This window comes from Mastomys coucha, unplaced genomic scaffold (assembly GCF_008632895.1).
Source record: "Mastomys coucha isolate ucsf_1 unplaced genomic scaffold, UCSF_Mcou_1 pScaffold5, whole genome shotgun sequence".
Classification (NCBI taxonomy): Eukaryota; Metazoa; Chordata; class Mammalia; order Rodentia; family Muridae; genus Mastomys; species Mastomys coucha.
This window is the reverse complement of record NW_022196911.1, coordinates 45,456,219-45,474,658: the sequence shown is the minus strand read 5'-3', so window position 1 is coordinate 45,474,658 and position 18,440 is coordinate 45,456,219. Positions and strand designations below refer to the sequence as shown.

The following is an 18,440-nucleotide window of genomic DNA, read 5'->3' as shown; positions in this document are numbered from 1 at the left end:
ATATATATATATATAAATATAAGCATGTCAGGGTTTGGCTAATGGGTGCTTTCATAGTGAAATGTAAACTAATATCAAGTCCCAACGCTGATGGCATCTTGAATTTGGTAGAGCTTGTATATTCTTGGAAGGGGTTTTCTTTGTGTTTGTTTTCTTTCAAGACAGGATTTCTCTGTGCAGCACTGGCTGTCTTGGAACTTTGTAGACCAGCTTGCCTCTGGCTCCCCAGTGTTGGGATTAAAGGTGTGTGCCACCACACCTAGAAGAACTGCTGCATTCTTTTTCTTTCTTTTATTTGTTAGTATAGAATAGAGTTTAGAGTTTAGGGCATGGGGAGGGGAGTTGAGGAGCCATGGAGTGATGGGGAAGGACGAGGGGAATGGGAAGAGAGGACGGAGAGGATAAGGAAGCAAGAGGAGAAGAGAACAACAACTGGCATATTCTTTTTTTTGTTTTGTTTTGTTTTTGTTTTTGTTTTTTCAAGACAGGGTTTCTCTCTGTTGCTCTGGCTGTCCTGGAACTAGCTCTGTAGACCAGGCTGGCCTAAAACTCAGAAATCCTCCTGCCTCTGCTTCCCAAGTGCTGGGACTAAAGGCGTGTGCCACCACCGCCCTGCTGGTTTTGAACTCTTGATCCTCCTCCTTCTATCTCCTGAGTTCGGGGCTCACACACAGCTGGGAGTTCAGGGATCACATACACCAAGAATATGCCAGGCCAGGCGGTGGTGCATGCCTTTAATCCCAGCACTTGGGAGGCAGAGGCAGACGGATTTCTGAGTTCGAGGCCAGCCTGGTCTACAGAGTGAGTTCCAGGACAGCCAGGACTATACAGAGAAACCCTGTCTCGGGAAAGAAAAAGAAAGTTCAAAACCATCATCATCGTCAACTACATAGTGAATTGGAGGCTGGCCTGGTGGGAGACTATCCTGGTGGAAGGCTGCCGTGGTAGTCTGTAACTTTAATCCCAACACTCAGAAAACTGTGGCATGCTCTGAGTTCAAAGTGAACTCTGTCTACATAGAAATTTTCAGACCAGCCAAAAATACATTAACCATGTAAAGTAAATGTTCAATTAAACCTCTAAGATTATACTGATGCATTGACTGATCAGTGAACAGTCTGGAGACAGGTCCAAGGTATAGTTTCGAATTCATCATCTACTAAGGTGTCATTTCTTGTCTTCAATAAATGTTAAAATTAATGATTGGCAGTTTGGAACAAAATAACCCTGATGCTCTATCTCCATAGTAAAATAAACTTCAAGCAGCTGAGTGATGGCAGTGCATGCCTTTTCTCCCAGCACTCAGAAGAGACAGGAGGATCAAGGCCAGACCAGTCTATAGAATGAGTTCCAGAATAGCCAGGTCTACATGGAGCAAAGCTTGTTTTGAAGTACCAAAAGAAAAATGGAAAAAGAAAGAAAGAAGAAAAGAAGCCAGGCAGTGGTGGTGCATGCCTTTAATCCCAGCACTTGGGAGGCAGAGGCAGGTGGATTTCTGAGTTCAAGGCCAGCCTGGTCTACAGAGTGAGTTCCAGGACAGCCAGGGATACACAGAGAAACCCTGTCTCAAACAAACAAAAACAAAAAAGAAAAGGAAAGGAAAGGAAAGGAAAGGAAAGAAAAGAACATCATATAGATTTTTAGAAGATTATATTGGGAGATTTGGGTTTTTGTTTTGAATAAAATTTCTACACTGTAGCCTCGGTTAGCTTGGAACTCAGCATGTAGTCCAAGATAGCCAGCCTAGAACTTGCTATGTAGCCCAGACTAGCTTTGAACTGTCAGTCCTCTCATCTCTCTCAGCCTCTGGGGACTGGGACTGGAGGTATGGGCTACCGTGCCTTGTTGAATGATTTAAGCTTAAAATTGTAAAAAGCTGGGGTTAGCAAAATTGCCCAGTGATTAAGAACATGTGTTCCTCTAGGGGACCTGAGCTCAAGTTCTAGCACCCGTGTTAGATGGCCCTTAACTGTGGTTCTAGTGTACACACAAATGCAGACACATATTAAAATCTCCTTTAATGTATGAAAAGCTTCAAAGCAGGGTATGGTCACACAGGAATTTAATGCCAGCACTTGAAAGGGGGGGATCTCCGTGAGTTCAAGGCTAGCTACAAAGTGAGTTCTAAGACAGCCAGGGCAACAGAGAAACCCTGTCTCAGGAGAAAAAAAAAAAAGTATGAGAAGCTGAATGTTCTCAAAATGTACGTTTAATACTTTTTGCTTGTTTGTTTGTTTGTTTTGTTTGTTTTTCAAGGCAGGGTTTCTCTGTATAGCCCTGGCTGTCCTGGAACTCACTCTGTAGACCAGGCTGACCTCGAACTCAGAAATCCGCCTGCCTCTGCCTCCCAAGTGTTGGGACTAAAGGCGTGTGCCACCACTGCCTGGCCTGTTTAATATATTTTGATGCTATTAATTACTCGAAGATATATTTTTAAATTCTTTGCTTGAGCTACAGTGCTAGGATTAAAGGTGTGTGCCCTCGGGCTCAGCAGCAGGAACTGCTGAAACCTCGTGGGCATAGCGCTCAGATTTCTGAAATACATAGAATTGCACACAGAAACATATACTGGACAAGTAGTCTAAAATGTTCTCGTAGACCGCCCTTCCATAGTGGGAACACAAGTGGATTTCTTTTGTTTTTCTCAGTATTTGTAACTGCCATAATGCTGAACACTTGGTCACTCATAGATCTAAATTTTTAGCAAATAGTCTCTGGAGGCAGAAGCAGGAGGATCACAAGTTTGAGACCAGCCTGATCTTAAGAGGGAGTTCTGTAGTTTCATGAGGACATGGGAGACTGTCTCAAAAAATAAACAAACATTAAAAAACAAATTGGGGGGCTGGAAAAATGACTTAGAGATTAAGAGCACTGCCCAGAGAATCTGAGTTTAATTCCCAACACACATATGGCAGCTCACAACTGTCAACTCCAGCTCCAGGGGACTCAATAGACATGCATACATGCAGGCAAAACACCAGTGCACCAAAAATTATTTTTATTAAAAATTGGATTGATGGATGGATTTTAGGACTTTAAAATTCAGAGTTACAAGGATTATCAGAACACTGAGTCAAAAGGGAACTGGGGCAGAGGGGGTGGTGGTGGTGGTGGTGTGGGGGGAAGTTCAGCTCAGTGGGAGAGCATTGACTTAGCTTGTCGTGGATTCCATCCCCAGCAAGGCTAAAAAATATTAAAAGAGCAGCAACAAGCCAGGGCTTGGAGCTCCCCACTTCTCCCGCAGGATCTGCTCAAATGCAGTTTCCCAGAGCTTCAGTGACCTGGGAAGAGCAGCGGGAGAGCAAGGTGGGTTGGGGGGGGGGGGGGCTCGCCCTGCCGCCTGGGTTCCTGTGGGGCTCGCCTCGCCGCCTCCTTGCTCTAAATGGGATAGCTCTCCCAATGCCAGGCGATGGCTTGGCATCCATTTTAAACTGGTCAATGAGAATCAGGGTGGGAAGGAAAACATCTCACAGCTCCGGCCACGATCCTCGCCCGCTTGCCGTCCCGGTCTGCGGTTTTGCGCCCTCTTCAGTTCACTCGGCGTATTCCTTAGAAAAACGTCTTTGTTTCGAATTATTTGGCTTTTGCCTTATACTTTTTTGTTGCTGGTTTGGTTTTGTTTGTTTGTTTGTTTGTTTGTTTGTTTGTTGTGTTATTAGGGATGGCACCCAGAGCCTTGCCAGTTTAGGCAGGTGCTCTGAGCTGTATCTCCAGCCCAACAGATGTTGAATCTTGTGGAGACTGATCCTGGCTTCCTAACACCTCGGCCAAGGTCACTCCCTGTAATTAAATCTCAAGTGTGTTTTAAATGTACTGAGGGCTAATATTCTTTAAAAGAATATTTTGAAAGAGAGAAAGAGAAAAAAAATACATAACATAAAGCCATTTTAAACAGTTTGTTCTGTGGGGTCGTGTAGTGCACAAGCTGGTGGCCATGACTCCCAGGTAGCTGAGGGGGACCTTAAGCTTCGCAGTCTATCCTGCCTCTGCTTCCTGACATGGGGGTTATATTCATAGCCCCAGGCCAGTTTTGTGTAGTGCTGCTGATTCAGCCTAGGGCCTCATGCATGCCAGGCAACAACTCCTCTACCAACTGAGCTACAGTCCCAGGCCCGTTTTTAACCCTTTCCTTTCCCTCTTGTATTTTTAAACAATCATTTTAATTTATGTGTATGAGTGTTTTGCCTACATCTGTGCACCACTACATGCCTTGTGTCCACAGAAGCCAGAAGAGGACATTGGATCCCCTAGGACTGGAGGTATAGACCGTTGTGAGCAGCCATGTGGATGCTGGGAATGGAACCTGGGTTCCCTGGAAGAGCCTTCAATGCTCTGAATCCTGGAGCCATCTCTCCTGCCCCTTTGGTTTTTTGAGACAAGGTCTCACTCAGTGTGTTTCTCTTCTTAAAGTTACAGAGATCCTTCTACCACTGCCTCCTGAGCGGTAAGGTTAAGGGCTTGTGCCACCATACCCAGAAACCCTTCTATATTATATATATATACATACATACATATATATACATACATATATATACATACATATATGTATACATACATATATACATACATAATATACATATATATTGTATACATATATATTATTGTGCATGCATCACATAACTGTGTATGATGTACACGTGTGCATGTGCAGAGGCTAGAGGACACCTTTTGGAAGTCAGCGCTCTTCTTGTACCAGGGGTCAGATCCAGGTCAGCAGGCTTGCATGGCAAGTGCATTTCCCCTGCTGAGCCATTTCACCACCCCTTTTAAACATTCTTTTTGTTTTGTTTTGTTTTGTTTTGTTTTGTTTTTCAAGACAGGGTTTCTGTGTAGCCCTGGCTGTCCTGGAACTCACTCTGTAGACCAGGCTGGCTTGGAACTCAGAAATCCACCTGTCTCTCCCAAGTGCTGGGACTAAAGGCCTGCGCCACCACTGCCCGGCTTAATCATTCTTAAAAATCTTTAGTGTTCGTTAAACCTCTGGAAAAAATCCTCACCTTAAGTCGTCATCCCAGAGTTCTTATTCCCGCTTCTACCAGAACCCCATGCTGCACCACATTTGTCTGTCTGTCTTTCTGTTCTCACATTCCTTCGGCTATTTTCCAGAGGGCCTGCTTTCTTACATGGCTTATGCCCTGCAAGTCCAATGTTTGGGTTCATTTTCCTTTATGAAGTCCAACCAATCATAAGTCACCAAAATGGTTTCAGAATCCCAAACCAAAGATGCCATTCTGATAGTTAATTGTAACTGCTGGTTTGAGGAAGTCCTATGAGGTTGATAACACAGGACTTTGGGTGTGTCCCCATGGTTATTTTCAAAGATGATTAGATCATGAGGGCTCTGGCTGAATGATGGGTTAATCTCTTCTTGATGGATTCTTTTTTTTTTTTTTTTTTTTTTTTTTTTTTTTTTTGGTTTTTCGAGACAGGGTTTCTCTGTGTAGTCCTGGCTGTCCTGGAACTCACTCTGTAGACCAGGCTGGCCTCGAACTCAGAAATCCGCCTGCCTCTGCCTCCCAAGTGCTGGGATTAAAGACGTGCGCCACCACGCCCGGCCTGATGGATTCTTAATATGGCAGTGTCTTAGTCATTGTTCTGTGACAAAGCACCATGACCAAGACAACTTATAAAAGGAAGCATTTAATTGGGGGCTTGCTTCCAGTTTCAAAGGGTGAGTCATCATAGAGTATGGAGGCAGGCAGACACCAACCTGGAGCAGGCCAAAAGAGAGACAGGACAACCCACAGTGACACATTTCCTTCAACAAAGCCACACCTGCTACAAGGCCACACCTCCTAATCCTTCCCATTCATCCACTGGGGAACAAAAAGTCCAAGGTATGAACCTCTAGTGGGGGCGCCTTCTCTTCAAACCACCACAGATGGCATTATTGGGAGGTGGTAAGAAGAAGGAAGTGAGTGTAAGTAGGTGCCTGGCATGTGTGTTCTTGGAGGCTAAGCCTATCTCTGGCCTCTTCTATGTTCACCATATGAAGATTTGAATGAGAAATGTCCTCCATAGACTCTGGGTTTGAAAACACTTAGTCCTCAGTTGGTGGGGTGCTGGAGGAGGTATGTCACTGGGGATAGGCTTTGACACAGATTAAAAAAAAAAAAACACTTCCGATGGACAGTGGTGGTGCACACCTTTAAACCCCGAGGCAGAGGCAGGCGGATTTCTGAGTTTGAGGCCAGCCTGGTCTACAGAGTGAGTTCCAGGACAGCCAGGGCTACACAGAGAAACCTTGTCTCGAAAAACAAACAAACAAAAAGTCACTTCCAGTATACTTCAGCTTTTTAAAAAAAATAATGTATTTTTGTTTTATGTGCATTGATGTTTGCCAGCATGTCTGTGAAGGTGTCAGATCCCCTGGAACTGGAGTTACAGAGAGCTGTGAACTGCCATGAGTGTGCTGGGAATTGGACTCAGGTCCTCCAGAAGATCAAGACAGTGCTCTCAACTGCTGTGCCATCTATCTCTCCTACCTCCTTCAGCTTCTTTCTTGCCACCATGGCTGCCACTTATTGCCATGCTCCCCACCATGATGGACTCTGACTCTCTGGCACCGTAGAGCCAAGTAAACCCTCTTCTCTTTTAAATTCTTATTTACTCTACGTGTACATGCCTGTGTGACCCTGCAAAGGCCCAGAGAGGTGTCAGGTTCCCCAGAGCTGCAGCAGCAGATGGTTGTGAGCCACCCAGTGGGTGCCAGCAACTGCCAAGAGCAGCAAGTGCTCCTCACTCTCGAGCCTGCTCTTCAGCCCCAAGTTCTCTTTAAGTTATCATTGGTCATACTATTTTATCACAGTAACAGGAAAGTGCCTAGTAACTCTGCTTCCCCTCTGTCACTAAATAATAATAATAAAAACATCTATATCACACACTCCCATTACCATGTTGTTCTCCCAAAGCCATGGGTCAAAGAACTCACAGACTAAGCCCTCTGAAAAGGAAAGCCAAATAAGATCTTTTATTCTTTTCTTTCCCCCAACATATTTTTATTGATTATTTGGAAATTTCACATCATCTACCCTGATTACACACAGTTCCTAGTCCCCTCATATCTACCCTCTACCATTCTGACCCCCCCCATAAAAAAATGAAAGAAAGAAAGAAAAGTCCAATCTGTGTTATCCATATGCTCACCGGAACATGGTCAAACTCCCAGGGGGGCAGTCCCCTAAAGAACTGAGTCCTTCCCCACCTCCACACCCAGAAGCCACCAACTTTGAGGGCTGCTGCAGCTTTCTTATCATAGTTCTCAAGAGTTCTCTTTGATGGCTTCCTATTTAGACTGTTACTTTCAGGGAGGCTAGGGCATAGGGGTTGTCGCAGGACCCTTCTATGGCCCTCTTTCTCAACTGTGCTTCTGCAGTCAGTGATACCACTGCATTTACAGTCGGCGGGAACGGGAGCATGGGTCCTGGGCTTCTACATGATTTCTGGCAACAGCATGGACCATGGACATCTACGTGGTCTTCGGCATCAGCATGGTGCCAAGGACCCACACTTGGTTTCTGGTGGCAGTATGGATCACCACAGACATCCACATGTCCTTAGGAGCCCGCACAGGCCACTCACATGAACATGGCTTCAGACAGTGGCATACACCACAGACATCCACATGGCCCTTGGGCTTCATCGGGGACCACTGTTACCAGCATGGCTCTGGGGGAAGTATGAACTATGGAGGTTGGGGAGATTCAATCCAGGGAATGAACCACTCTTCATCTTAGACATCCTGTTATTGTTCAGAGCCAAGATGGTCGTGCAGCAGGAGAGCTGGTCCAGGGGCTGAGTCTGTGCAAGCTCCAGGCTGCTGCCCACCATCCAATGACATGTTCCTCCAACTGTAGCCTTCCGCACACCTGTCACAACCGTCCTGTCTCTAGTTCCAGCTCTCTCCACAGTGCACACACCGCTCAGCTCCTCTATCTTTCTCATCGAGTACTCCTTCATTATAGTGGCATTAGAAGTTGTAGTGTGTCTCACAGTGTCTGTGTGTTTGCCCAAAGAGCTTTGCATGCAAATGTTTACTGTAAGGTGTCATTGGTCTAGTTTCCAGTTTCTGACACACTACCTGCTAGGAGCCATGGCCTTAACTATGGCCTTGTGGAAATTTGCTAGCTTACACATACAGCCCTGAGAGAACATGTGTAATCTAACAGTAAGAATATTTGTGGGTGTGGAGGACACTGTGACTGCTGGTTCCAGAGACTGAAGATTGCCACCTGGCTGGGATTAAAGGCCTGTGCCACCACCGCCCAGCTCTCTCTCTCTTTTGGGTAATATCTCTCTCTCTCTCTCTCTCTCTCTCTCTCTCTCTCTCTCTCTCTCTCTCTCTCTCTCTCATTGTTTTTTGCTGTTGTTGTTTTTATTTTTCGAGACAGGGTTTCTCTGTATAGCCATGGCTGTCCTGGAACTCAGTAGACCAGGCTGGCCTCGAACTCAGAAATCCACCTGCCTCTGCCTCCCAAGTGCTGGGATTAAAGGCATGCACCACCACTGCCTGGCTCAGCTTCCTTCTCTAGAGTTGGGATTACAGAGGTGTAACGATATGCCAACTTCACGCAGTGTTGGGGATCAAACCTAGGACTCTGTATATTCTAGGCAAGCATCCTACCAAGTGAGCTAGCACCCACCCCCCACTTTTCCTGATCTTTATTTACTTATTTGCTTCCTTGTATTTGTTTTGTTTTTCAGGCAGTCTCATGTAACTCAGGCTGCCCTCAAGCTCACAAAATTATGAATAACTTTCAACTTCTGATTGTCCTGTCTGCACCCCTGAGCACTGGAATAACAGGTACGCACACTATTTCAGCTGCACTGTCCTAGAGGTGGAACAACTGGGACTGTATAATTTGGGCTGTGAACTCTGTTCACAGTGGTGTGCAGCCATCATCACCACGCTGCCTCCAAAGCTGCTCATTTTTTTCTGACAGAAAACCTGCGCTCAGTTATTTATAGATTTACTCAGTTATTTTGCTCATAGTACAAGGGTACATTCAATTCATCACGACTGAGAAGAAAGCAGGACCTTGGGTTAACTTCTAGCACTTGGGTTTTACCAGTTTATATCTTTAAATGTGAAGACAGTAGAGGAAGGCCAGGCATGGCTGAAGGAATCAGGCATGAGAGGCAATGTCTGATGCAGTCTACTAAGCCAATAAGGACCAAATTGATAAGAGAGGTAAGAAACATGGGCTGAGCTAGGCTTAGTGTTGAATAGCTTTAATCTTTGCACTCAGGGAGCACAGCAGGCAGATCTGTATGAATTTGAGGCTAGCCTGTTCTACCTAGTGAGTTCCGAGATAGCTAGGGCTGTTATACAGAGAAACCATGTCTTAAAACCAATGAATCAACCAGTCAACCAATCAATTGTGGGATGGGGAGATGGCTCGGGAGCTAAGAACACTTGCTCTTCTTGCAAAGGATCCAGGTTCAAGTCCCAGCACCCACAGTAGTTCACAATCATCTGTAACTTCAGTTCCAGGAGATTCAATTTCCTCATCTGACATCTTCAGGCACTGTACCCACATGGTCCTCCCACACACACACACACGCACAAATCTTTTTAAAAATATCACATTCATGGGGTTGGAGAGATGGCTCAGTGGTTAAGAGCACTAGCTATTCTTCCAGAAGTCCTGAGTTCAAGTCTCAAAACTTGAACTCATTGGTGGCTCATGACCATCTATAAAGGGCTTTGGTGTGCTCTTCTGGCACACAGGTATACATACAGAACACATATATTTTAAAAAACTATATATAACCTGCACCCACACATACCATCTTTCCCCAGTTGTCTTACATGTTTTGCTGGTCTGTCACAGGGCATGGCCACTTGCAAGCCCACCTAGTGGTCACACCTGCTTCTCCCCTTTAACCTACACATGTTCTTACAAGTCCTTCTGTTCCCAGATTGTCAGGTTCTGTTTTCTAGTAGGACACTCATCTGTTTTTCCTGCTTAAGAGCTGAGCTTCCGGGCTGGAGAGATGGCTCAGCGGTTAAGAGCACTGACTGCTCTTCCAAAGGTCCTGAGTTCAAATCCCAGCAACCAAACGGTGGCTCACAACTATCTGTGAGGAAATCTGATGCCCTCTTCTGGGGTGTCTGAAGACAGCTGCAGTGCACTTACATATAATAAATAATAAATAAATCTTTGAAAAAAAAAAAAGCTGAGCTTCTCAGCTGGGGAGATGGCTCAGGTGGTAAAGCTCTAGTACAACAAAGTTCAGTCCCCAGAACTCACATGAAAAAAGCCAGGTATGGTGGCACATTCTGGCAGTCCTGGTGCTGGTGAGGTAGAGACAAGCAGATATCTGTGGCTAGTCAGCCTAACCTGCTTGGCAAGTTTCAAGCTAAGGAGAAACCTGTGTTTATTCTATTTTTATTATTTTTATGTGTATGGGTGGTTTTTGCCAGAGTGCAAGGCTGTCACATACATGTAATACCCATGTGGGCCAGAAGAGGGCATCAGATCCCCTGTAACTGAGATGAAAGTAAGCCACACAACATGTGGGTTGCAGATCTTTGCAAGTACTCTTAACTGCTGAGCCATGTCTCCTAAACTAGTTTTTATTTTTTATCATGTTTTTACTGTTTGTTTGCTATTTATTTATCTGGTTTTTCTTTTCTTTTCTTTTCTTTTTTTTTTTTTTTGGTTTTTTGAGACAGGGTTTCTCTGTATAGCCCTGGCTGTCCTGGAACTCACTCTGTAGACCAGGCTGGCCTCAAACTCAGAAATCCACCTGCCTCTGCCTCCCAAGTGCTGGGATTAAAGGCGTGCGTCACCACTGCCCGGCTCCCTAAAGTGTTTTTTGAGTGACTTATTTCACCAGAACAAAAATTGGCACTTTCATGGTTTGGATCTGCAGTGTCCTCCAAAGGCCTTCAAGCTTGTGTGTAACAAAACGTTTCCTGGGAAGATGCAACACACTCATCCCATATAGGGAACCCTTGACACACCAGAGTACAGATAGCACCGAAGTCCAGTTTGGCGGAACTAATGAGTTGTACTGTGATTCCTTACAGGAATATGGGTGAGGGGTCATAAGGAGCAGAAATGACTCAAAGACAGCTGCATCGCCAAAGCACAGTCCCAGCAAAAATGATGGCTTACAAAGCTGGGAACCTGGAGCACACGGCACAGCCTGCAGGCCACTCAACAGATTAGAGAGTGGCCTTGCCACTTGTCTCTGCTTCTTCCAGGTAGCTTAGCTGGGGTCTGGTTCCTCTAGACAGCTGGTCTGATCTCAAGAGTCTTGGCAGCCTTTCTCCTCTGAGAGTCTCTGTGCAACTCAGCTTTGGTTCGTGTGAAAAGGACTCTCATCTTTTACTGCTTACTCTTGCAGGGAGGGGCCTAGTGAATCTGGTCCATTTCAGGGACTTCCTGAAGCTATTTTGAGGTGTTTACCTTCCTGCTTAAGGAGCTTCCCTGCAAGATGGGATGGTTCAGTCTCAGAGGGAACGTACACAACATAGCTAAAGATGGTAAGGTAAGCCTACATGGAGGAGTCTTTAGGGAGTGGGACCTAGAAGAAGGCAGGAGGTCCGTAGCCCTGTGTCCCTGAAGGCATGTTGGACCCACCCTCTCTGCATTCTGACCTCTGAACACAGCTGCTTCTCCGTGCGTTCTCACGCTACACTGTGCAACCAAAGGGCCCAGAGACGATGGCCGAAACCTCTGAAACTGTAGACTGGAACAAATCTTCCCCCTTTGAGCTACTATCTCTGGGTTAGGGAGATAGCTTAGTTGACAGAGTGCTTACCTGGTGCTCGAGAAGATCAGAGTCTGATCCCCAGGCCGGAATAAATCAGGTGTTGTGGTGGTGAATACCCGGAATCTCAGCACTTGGGAGGCTGGGCAGGAGGATTGTTGTGATTCTAACAAATAATAAGAGGGCTCCTAAGTGCAGACTGGTTTTAAGAAAAAAAAAATCAAATAGGGGCTGAAACAATGACTCAGTGGACCTTAGTTTGATCCCCAGAATCCACAAGGAGGCTCACAACCCATGTAACTTCATTCAGGGGATCTGAGGTCCTTTTCTAGATTCCACAGGGACTGCATACACATGATGCGTAGTCATACAGACAAATACCATACACATTAAATCAATTACCTCTGGCTACATTATAAAATGTGTATAAAATAAAATTAAGTTCTTCTTTAGACTTGAGTCCTCTAAGATACCTCAGTATGTATACATAAATGTCTATAAATTAAAAAAGAATCCAACACAGGGCTGGAGGAATGGCTCAGTGGTTGAGAGCATTTGTTGCTTTTGCTGGGGGCCTGGGTTCAGTTCCTAGGTGACTCACAACTGTTGGGGATCGGTTCTAATGCTTTGTCTTATTTTGTCTCCAAAAAGCTGGGCTTCCAGACCTGAGGGTCCCTGCCCCCAGCTGTTTTTGTGCAGGGTGTGATGATTGAAGATCAGATTCCAGGGAGATCCAAGTGAGCCCCTTCTCCTCCAAACCAGGGACATCCCCAGCAGCATGGGCCCCAAGCTTTCTCTCACACACACACCTCTGGATCACAGCCCCAGGCGAGCTCCTTCCTCCCCTCGGTCTCCCCTCCCCTTCACACACCAACCCACACTCACCATGATAGCTACAGGTTAGAAGACGAGGGTGATATAAGCAGACACTGGGTCCTGGTTGCCGTTCCCAACAACTAAGAGTTGAGAATGTGGATCAGTGACATCTATGAGCACAAGGCAACCCTAAGTCAATGCTAACAATGGAGGAAGACAGAACATAGGTCCCCGTGACATTGGCAAGCCTTGGCCTGCTGCAGTGGCTGAGCACATTAGTAGTAAACTCAGAGTCACAAATAATGCATCGGTGACACAATAGGGAAATAAGTCAAAGCCTTTCCCCTTGGTGACATTAACCAAGTGTGAGCCCAGACTTGAATTCTCTGCTTGGTTCTTCATGTGTGTCCTGTGTCCTCCGTCTGTTCCATGTCTGTGCTCCTGTGTGTTTCCTAATAAAGTGCTTTGCTCTTGCTTTTAAAAAAGGGGAGGGGGTGCTGGAGAGATGGCTCAGCGGGTTAAGAGCTCTGACTGCTCTTCCAGAGGTCCTGAGTTCAATTCCCAGCAACCACATGGTGGCTTACAACCATCTGTAATGGAATCGGATGCCCTCTTCTGGTGTGTCTGAGGACAGCTACAGTGTACTCACATACATAAAAATAAATAAATGTATCTTTTAAAAAAAAAAAAAAAAGAGCGGGGCAGTGGTGGTGCATGCCTTTAATCCTAGCACTTGAGAGGCAGAGGCAGGTGGATTTCTGAGTTCGAGGCCAGCCTCGTCTACAGAGTGAGTTTCAGGTCAGCCACGGCTACACAGAGAAAACCCTGTCTCAGAAAAAAAAAGAGAGAGAGAGAGAATTTCCATACAGCCAATGGCTGAGCAGAAAGACAGAGGTGGATCTTTTAGATTGCATGGACTAGGAGACAGGAGAGAGAGAAGTGACAGAGAATTGACATGACTTGGAGGGGTTCTGATACCCTCTTATGACCTCAGAGGCCATGAGACAATTAATACGGTGCACACACGTAGTCAAAACATAAAACAAAATTTCATAAATGCAAAACAATAAAAAAATTACATACTTCTGGGTCCCAGGTATTTCAGAAAAGGGGTCCTCAATCCATCCTGAATTTCTTTTTTGGTTGGTTGGTTTGGAGCTCCTATGTAAGTGTGTGTATCTGAAGCAAGAACTTACCCCTAGCTCAGGCTGGCCTGCAACTATGTAGACCTGTCTAGTCTTGAACTTAAAACAGTCCTCCTGCTTCAGACTTCCAGGCGCTACCTGAGATTCCAGGTGCAAACCAGGAACACATGTTCCATTCTGCAAAACGCTCTTTACCACTGACCATCTCTCCCGGCCCTTGCTCCAATCTCAGCTGCCACCTGCTACCTGAGCTGGTGAGCAGGTAGTATTGTAGAGGGCTTGTTTGTAGACAGAGGCTCTGGTCTTATGACCTCTGCTTTCTGAGCTCACCACCCACTGTGGGTCTTTCCTACAAGTGATGTGCATCTGGTCCCTAGAGAAGAGCCTCCCAAAGAGTCAAATACACTTCCCCCTTGCTGTGACTCAGCCTCTCTTGTGTCTTATCAGCTCTTCCATAACCTCCAGTGTATCAGAAACATGTGTAAGTAGTTATTTGCTGTTGGGTGTGGTGGCGCATATCTTTAACCCCAGAAAGCTGGCAGTGGAGAGAGACAAGAGAGACAGGTGGATCTTATGAGTTCCAGTCTGCTATACCTGACCCTATCTCTAAAATGAATTATAGTCCTGGATTGAACACTGGGCCTTGTATATATTAGAAAAGTGCTCTAACACTGAGCTATGTCCCACTTTTGCTGAGATACACTGTCTCACACACAGAGAGAGAAACACATCACACATATATGCTATGTATGGCTCCAGTGCCTTTTTTTTTTTTTTTTTTTTTTAAGTTTCTCTGTAGGTTTGGCTGTCCTGGAACTAGGTCTGTAGAGGGTAACCTCGAACTCCAGAGATCTGCCTGTCTCTCTGCTTCCCGAGTGATTGGATTAAAGGCATGGGCCATCCCTACCCAGCTTCCTATACATTTTTTAAAAATGCTGGGTCAAACAGAAGTTTTTATTCCAGGTATGATAAAATCCCGGGCTTCACCAACAAAACAAAACAAAGAGTGAATGTGGAAAAACAGAACCTAAGGTTTCAAGAAAAATCCAAGCGCCCTCTCCCCAACTGCCCAAGCGCCCCACGCGCTTTAACTCCCTCTCCCACTTATCTGTGCCACAAGCAGCTCCACCCAAGGAGCACCCGGGATGCTCGCGGGAAGTGGACCACCCGGGCCACCAGGGAAGGGCGGGGCGGGACGGGGTGGGAGAGGGCAAGGCGAGGCGCGCACGCGCAGCCCTACTTTAGGTACAGCTTTATTGCATCACCGCGACTCCAGAGCGCGCGGCTGGATTATAAGCACGCCCGCGCCCTCGTGCTTGTGCATCTTTCTCTGCCAGGAGCGCGCCGGGGCCGCGGGGTCGTTATCCGCGTTCACCTTCTTCTCCAGCAGTTGCATGCGCGCCGTAGTCTCGGTTAGCATGTCCATGAGCAGTTCTTGCTGCAGCTTCAGGTAGTTGTTCTCTTCCAGCAGCACCTGGCTCTTGATAGGCTGCACTTTTGGCTTCCAGGCCGGGATGGTGGATGAGGGCAGGGGTGTGCGCGCGCTTGCGCGCTTCCCCTCCGCGGTCCACCGGCCGCCGCGGAACACGAAAGCCTCGTCGCTCAGTCGGGTGCGCGGTGCGCCGTAGTTGAGCCCCAGCTCAGCCTGCCGCGTGCGGTGGTCCAGCAGATAGAAAGTGGACATGGATGAGAGGTGGCGCAGCGGCGGCCTCCGCGGCGAGAAGCGGCGCGAGAAGTGGTCGGCCCAGAATTGCTTCACCTGCTCCCACAGGCGGCCCGCTTGGCTCGCGGCCAGGCACTCAAAGGCCTCCAGGGTGAAGTTGGGGTGGGCCACGTGGGGCGCGTGGGTGTCTGGAGCCCCGATGTTCTGGAATGATGAAGGCGAGCCAGTGGCACTGCTGGAAAGCAAATGGCCTGTGAGCGGCCTTCTCAAGATAGGCTGTTCCTAAGGTCCAAAGCTCTGCAGTTGTAGGCTAATGGGGGAGCCCATTCCTGTATAGTTACACCAGCCGCGTTCACCAAAACCACCTCCCCCAGGACCCTTTATCTGTGGGTGTGTAAGAGATAATGTAGGTAAAGGCCTAGGAACCCCGTTCTCTGAAATGCAGCTGGGAGAGACTACAGGTGGACGGCCACAAGTGGGGATCAGTAGCCAAGCAAGTAGGGCAGGCCTTTCCTTGGTGGAAGCTGTAAGGCAAAGGGCTGTCATGTTCCAGATATGTGGATCAGCCTCCGTATAGGATTGGTTCTGAGAATAGCAGAAACGTAGGCTAGAAAGGTGAACCAGGGCATTTTGAGGTATAGTCCAGGGAAGCTGAGCATTTGTGGTATCGTTCTTTAAGGGAGGCTGCTGATGGTTGCAAAGCCAGGATTAGTATGAACTCTGAAGAGGGTCTGTCTGGTAAGAGGTCTAGCACATTCTTATACTGGCACCTGCTCCATGCCAGGTCTGGCCTGCACAGAGGACACCACAAGCACAGCCTTTGTCTACCTTCAGATGTTCCTGGTCCAGTTGGAAAAGACATGTATTAAAATCCAGTGTGGTCAATGACATCTCAGGACAGGTACAGGGCCTAGACCTATGCTTAGCCTTAAAGTACCTGGAATCTTAGCTGCACGCCACAGTTGACTTTTGTTTGTAGCAGACTACTGAAAGGAATCTAAAGCCCAGATAGCTACCAGAACCCATTTTACTTGCTTTGTAATTCTCACAACACCTATAAAGTGCTGATTCTACAGTGTGATTTTTCAAATACCTCTGCAGCCCATCGTGGGTGGGAGTAAAGAAAAATGCAGTCAGGGTTCCCTCTGCCACAATTAAACCAACAAAATTCTGCTTGTGGGTAGAGGCAGGGTGTTGTCCCCCACCCCCTGAATCAGCTTATGGAGCCGGTCTCTGGAGGTCCCTACACAACTATCTTTGAGGTCACAACTCCCCAGAAGACTCGTCTCCTGACATTCCTTGCGAGTTGTTCCTCACCTGGAAGATGTGGTAGAGGTGCCCAAGCTGCTGTCCCAGGCCTGGCCCATTTCTGGATTCCATCACGTACCTGCCTGCCAGCTGTGACTCACAATGCCTCCTTGCCAGGCCTCCTAGGGTAGAGGAGGTGCAGGCAGTGAAGTGTGTTCAGTTATGTGAAGTTTATGGAGCACTTACTGTGCCCCAGCCACCATTCTGGGGAAGGGAAGGCATTCAATCATTAAATAGCACCCCTCGTTTTGTTTGAGTCTTTGTTTTTTATTTTATTTTATTTTTTGTTTTTTTCGGTCTTTGTTGTTTTGATTTAGGTCATTTTGAGACAGGCTAGCCCAAGCTACGCTAGCTAATGCTGGTTTGACTATGTAACACAGGCTAATAAGACCCTTCCAGAAATAAAGAAAATATCAAAAAAAAAACAAAACAAAACAAAACAAAAAAACAAAAACAAAACAAAAAAAAACCCTCCAGAGCCAGTCAGTGGCAGCAGGTGGGTCTTAAGAGTTTGAGGCCATCCTGGTTTAGGACAGCCTGGGCTACGCAGAGAACCCCTGTCTGGAAAAAACAAAACAAACAACAAAAAAGGATTTCTGCTTCCTGCCCTAGCCTTCCAGCTGGATTCTAGTCATAAGCCAGTGCACAGTTTTGCTAAGCTTCTGTCACTGTTGAGTCCTACTTAGACCCTCCAAACATCCGTAGGTCTTGTCTCAGCACGTCTTGCTTCAACTGACATCACTCTGCCAATCAGCTGAGACGAGGGAAGCGGCAAGAAACAGCAACACACTACCAAATTTTATGGTGCATTTCTCGCTATGGAGTCCCGACAAACATAGCTCAACTACGAAGTGTAAGGCTAATAATACATGTGTGTTGTTAGCAAGGATTCCTTCATCGCATGTCCTTTCACGTGCTTGTTTTAAGAGAACATCCTTTTACCTGTATGCTTTAGCAAAATGTTTCTTCACTAGTCTGCCTTGGTCTTCCACCTGTGTCCACTTCAGGAAAACACCACCCAACTGACTTTCCAAAGAACCCTTAAGTTTCCACTTCACTCTCCTACAGAGCTACCCCTACCGGAACCTTTAAAAGGAGATGCCCAGTGGAGGCAGTGAGGGCCCTGGGGCTACTACACGGACAAGAGATTACTGCTGGGCTTGAGTGCTTAGTTCCAGAAAAACTGGCTTACAGAGTGAGCCTGGGGCCCTACCCCACCCTGAGGGTTTATATGCAGTTAATGGTTGATGGTGTGGCCACTGGTTAAGGTTCCAATGCTCCTGTAAATAAATTACCCATGCTCCTGTTAGCAGCCCTAATGAAATTCTTTGTTTTGAGCTTGCACAGGCTCCATGGTCTCTCCCCCCAAATACAAAGTGAAATTAGAAGAGAGGCTAGTTGGAAAGAGAAAGATAATTAGTGATTGTGATGGAGGAAGAGAGGGTAAGGAGGTGAATAAGATGGAAATACACTATGTGCGTCTATGAATGAGTTCGGATGAAACCCATTGTGTTAATTAACACATACTACTGAAAAGCATTTTTAAAGAGCATGAATGCCAGGCATGGTGGGCCCCTAACTATTTCAACACTTAGGAAACTCAGGTCAGAGGATTACTCTTGAGTTCAAGGTCAGCCTGAGCTACAGAGTGAGTTCTAGCTCAGCCTGGGGTAGATTAGATTGCCTTAAAAATGCAGAGAGAGAGAGAGAGGGAGAGAGGAAGGGAGGGAGGGAGGGAGAGAGAGAGGAAGGGAGAGAGAAAGAGAGGGAGAGAGGAAGGGAGGGAG

General features: G+C 46.7%; 2 protein-coding genes and 1 long non-coding RNA gene across 4 annotated transcripts in view; 2 read left to right on the top strand and 1 right to left on the bottom strand.

The window, feature by feature from the left end:
* Positions 1-12,239, top strand: part of LOC116077848 — a 14,910-nt gene extending 2,671 nt beyond the window's left edge. Inside the window, exons 2-3 of the long non-coding RNA XR_004113353.1 lie at positions 8,704-8,803; positions 11,036-12,239. This is a non-coding gene — a long non-coding RNA (uncharacterized LOC116077848). The remainder of the gene's footprint in view (positions 1-8,703; positions 8,804-11,035) is intronic.
* A 2,678-nt stretch (positions 12,240-14,917) lies between these two features.
* On the bottom strand, positions 14,918-16,802 carry Cby3 (chibby family member 3). Of its 2 annotated transcripts, none has more exons than XM_031352682.1 (2): positions 16,663-16,802; positions 14,918-15,577 (listed from the first exon to the last, which is right to left on the bottom strand). In XM_031352682.1, exons 1-2 carry the CDS (start codon positions 16,710-16,712, stop codon positions 14,944-14,946), a joined length of 684 nt encoding a protein of 227 aa, XP_031208542.1. In that variant the 5' UTR covers positions 16,713-16,802; the 3' UTR covers positions 14,918-14,943. The 2 variants fall into 2 exon arrangements, with proteins under 2 accessions (XP_031208542.1, XP_031208541.1); XM_031352681.1 differs by having other exon boundaries at positions 14,918-15,580; positions 16,663-16,790.
* The window catches only part of Canx (calnexin), a 56,134-nt gene continuing 52,697 nt past the window's right edge, over positions 15,004-18,440 (top strand). The window contains exon 1 of the mRNA XM_031352662.1: positions 15,004-15,132. The gene's annotated coding sequence lies outside the window, so the exon portion shown is untranslated. The remainder of the gene's footprint in view (positions 15,133-18,440) is intronic.

What these genes read in the sequence shown, in the direction of transcription:
- Cby3 (XM_031352681.1), bottom strand. Translation starts at nt 16,712, where the DNA reads ATGGGCCAGGCCTGGGACAGCAGCTTGGGCACCTCTACCACATCTTCC. An exon ending in ACCTCTACCACATCTTCCAG is followed by an intron (nt 15,581 to 16,662) that starts GTGAGGAACAAC and finishes TTTGCTTTCCAG; the next exon opens with CAGTGCCACTGGCTCGCCTT.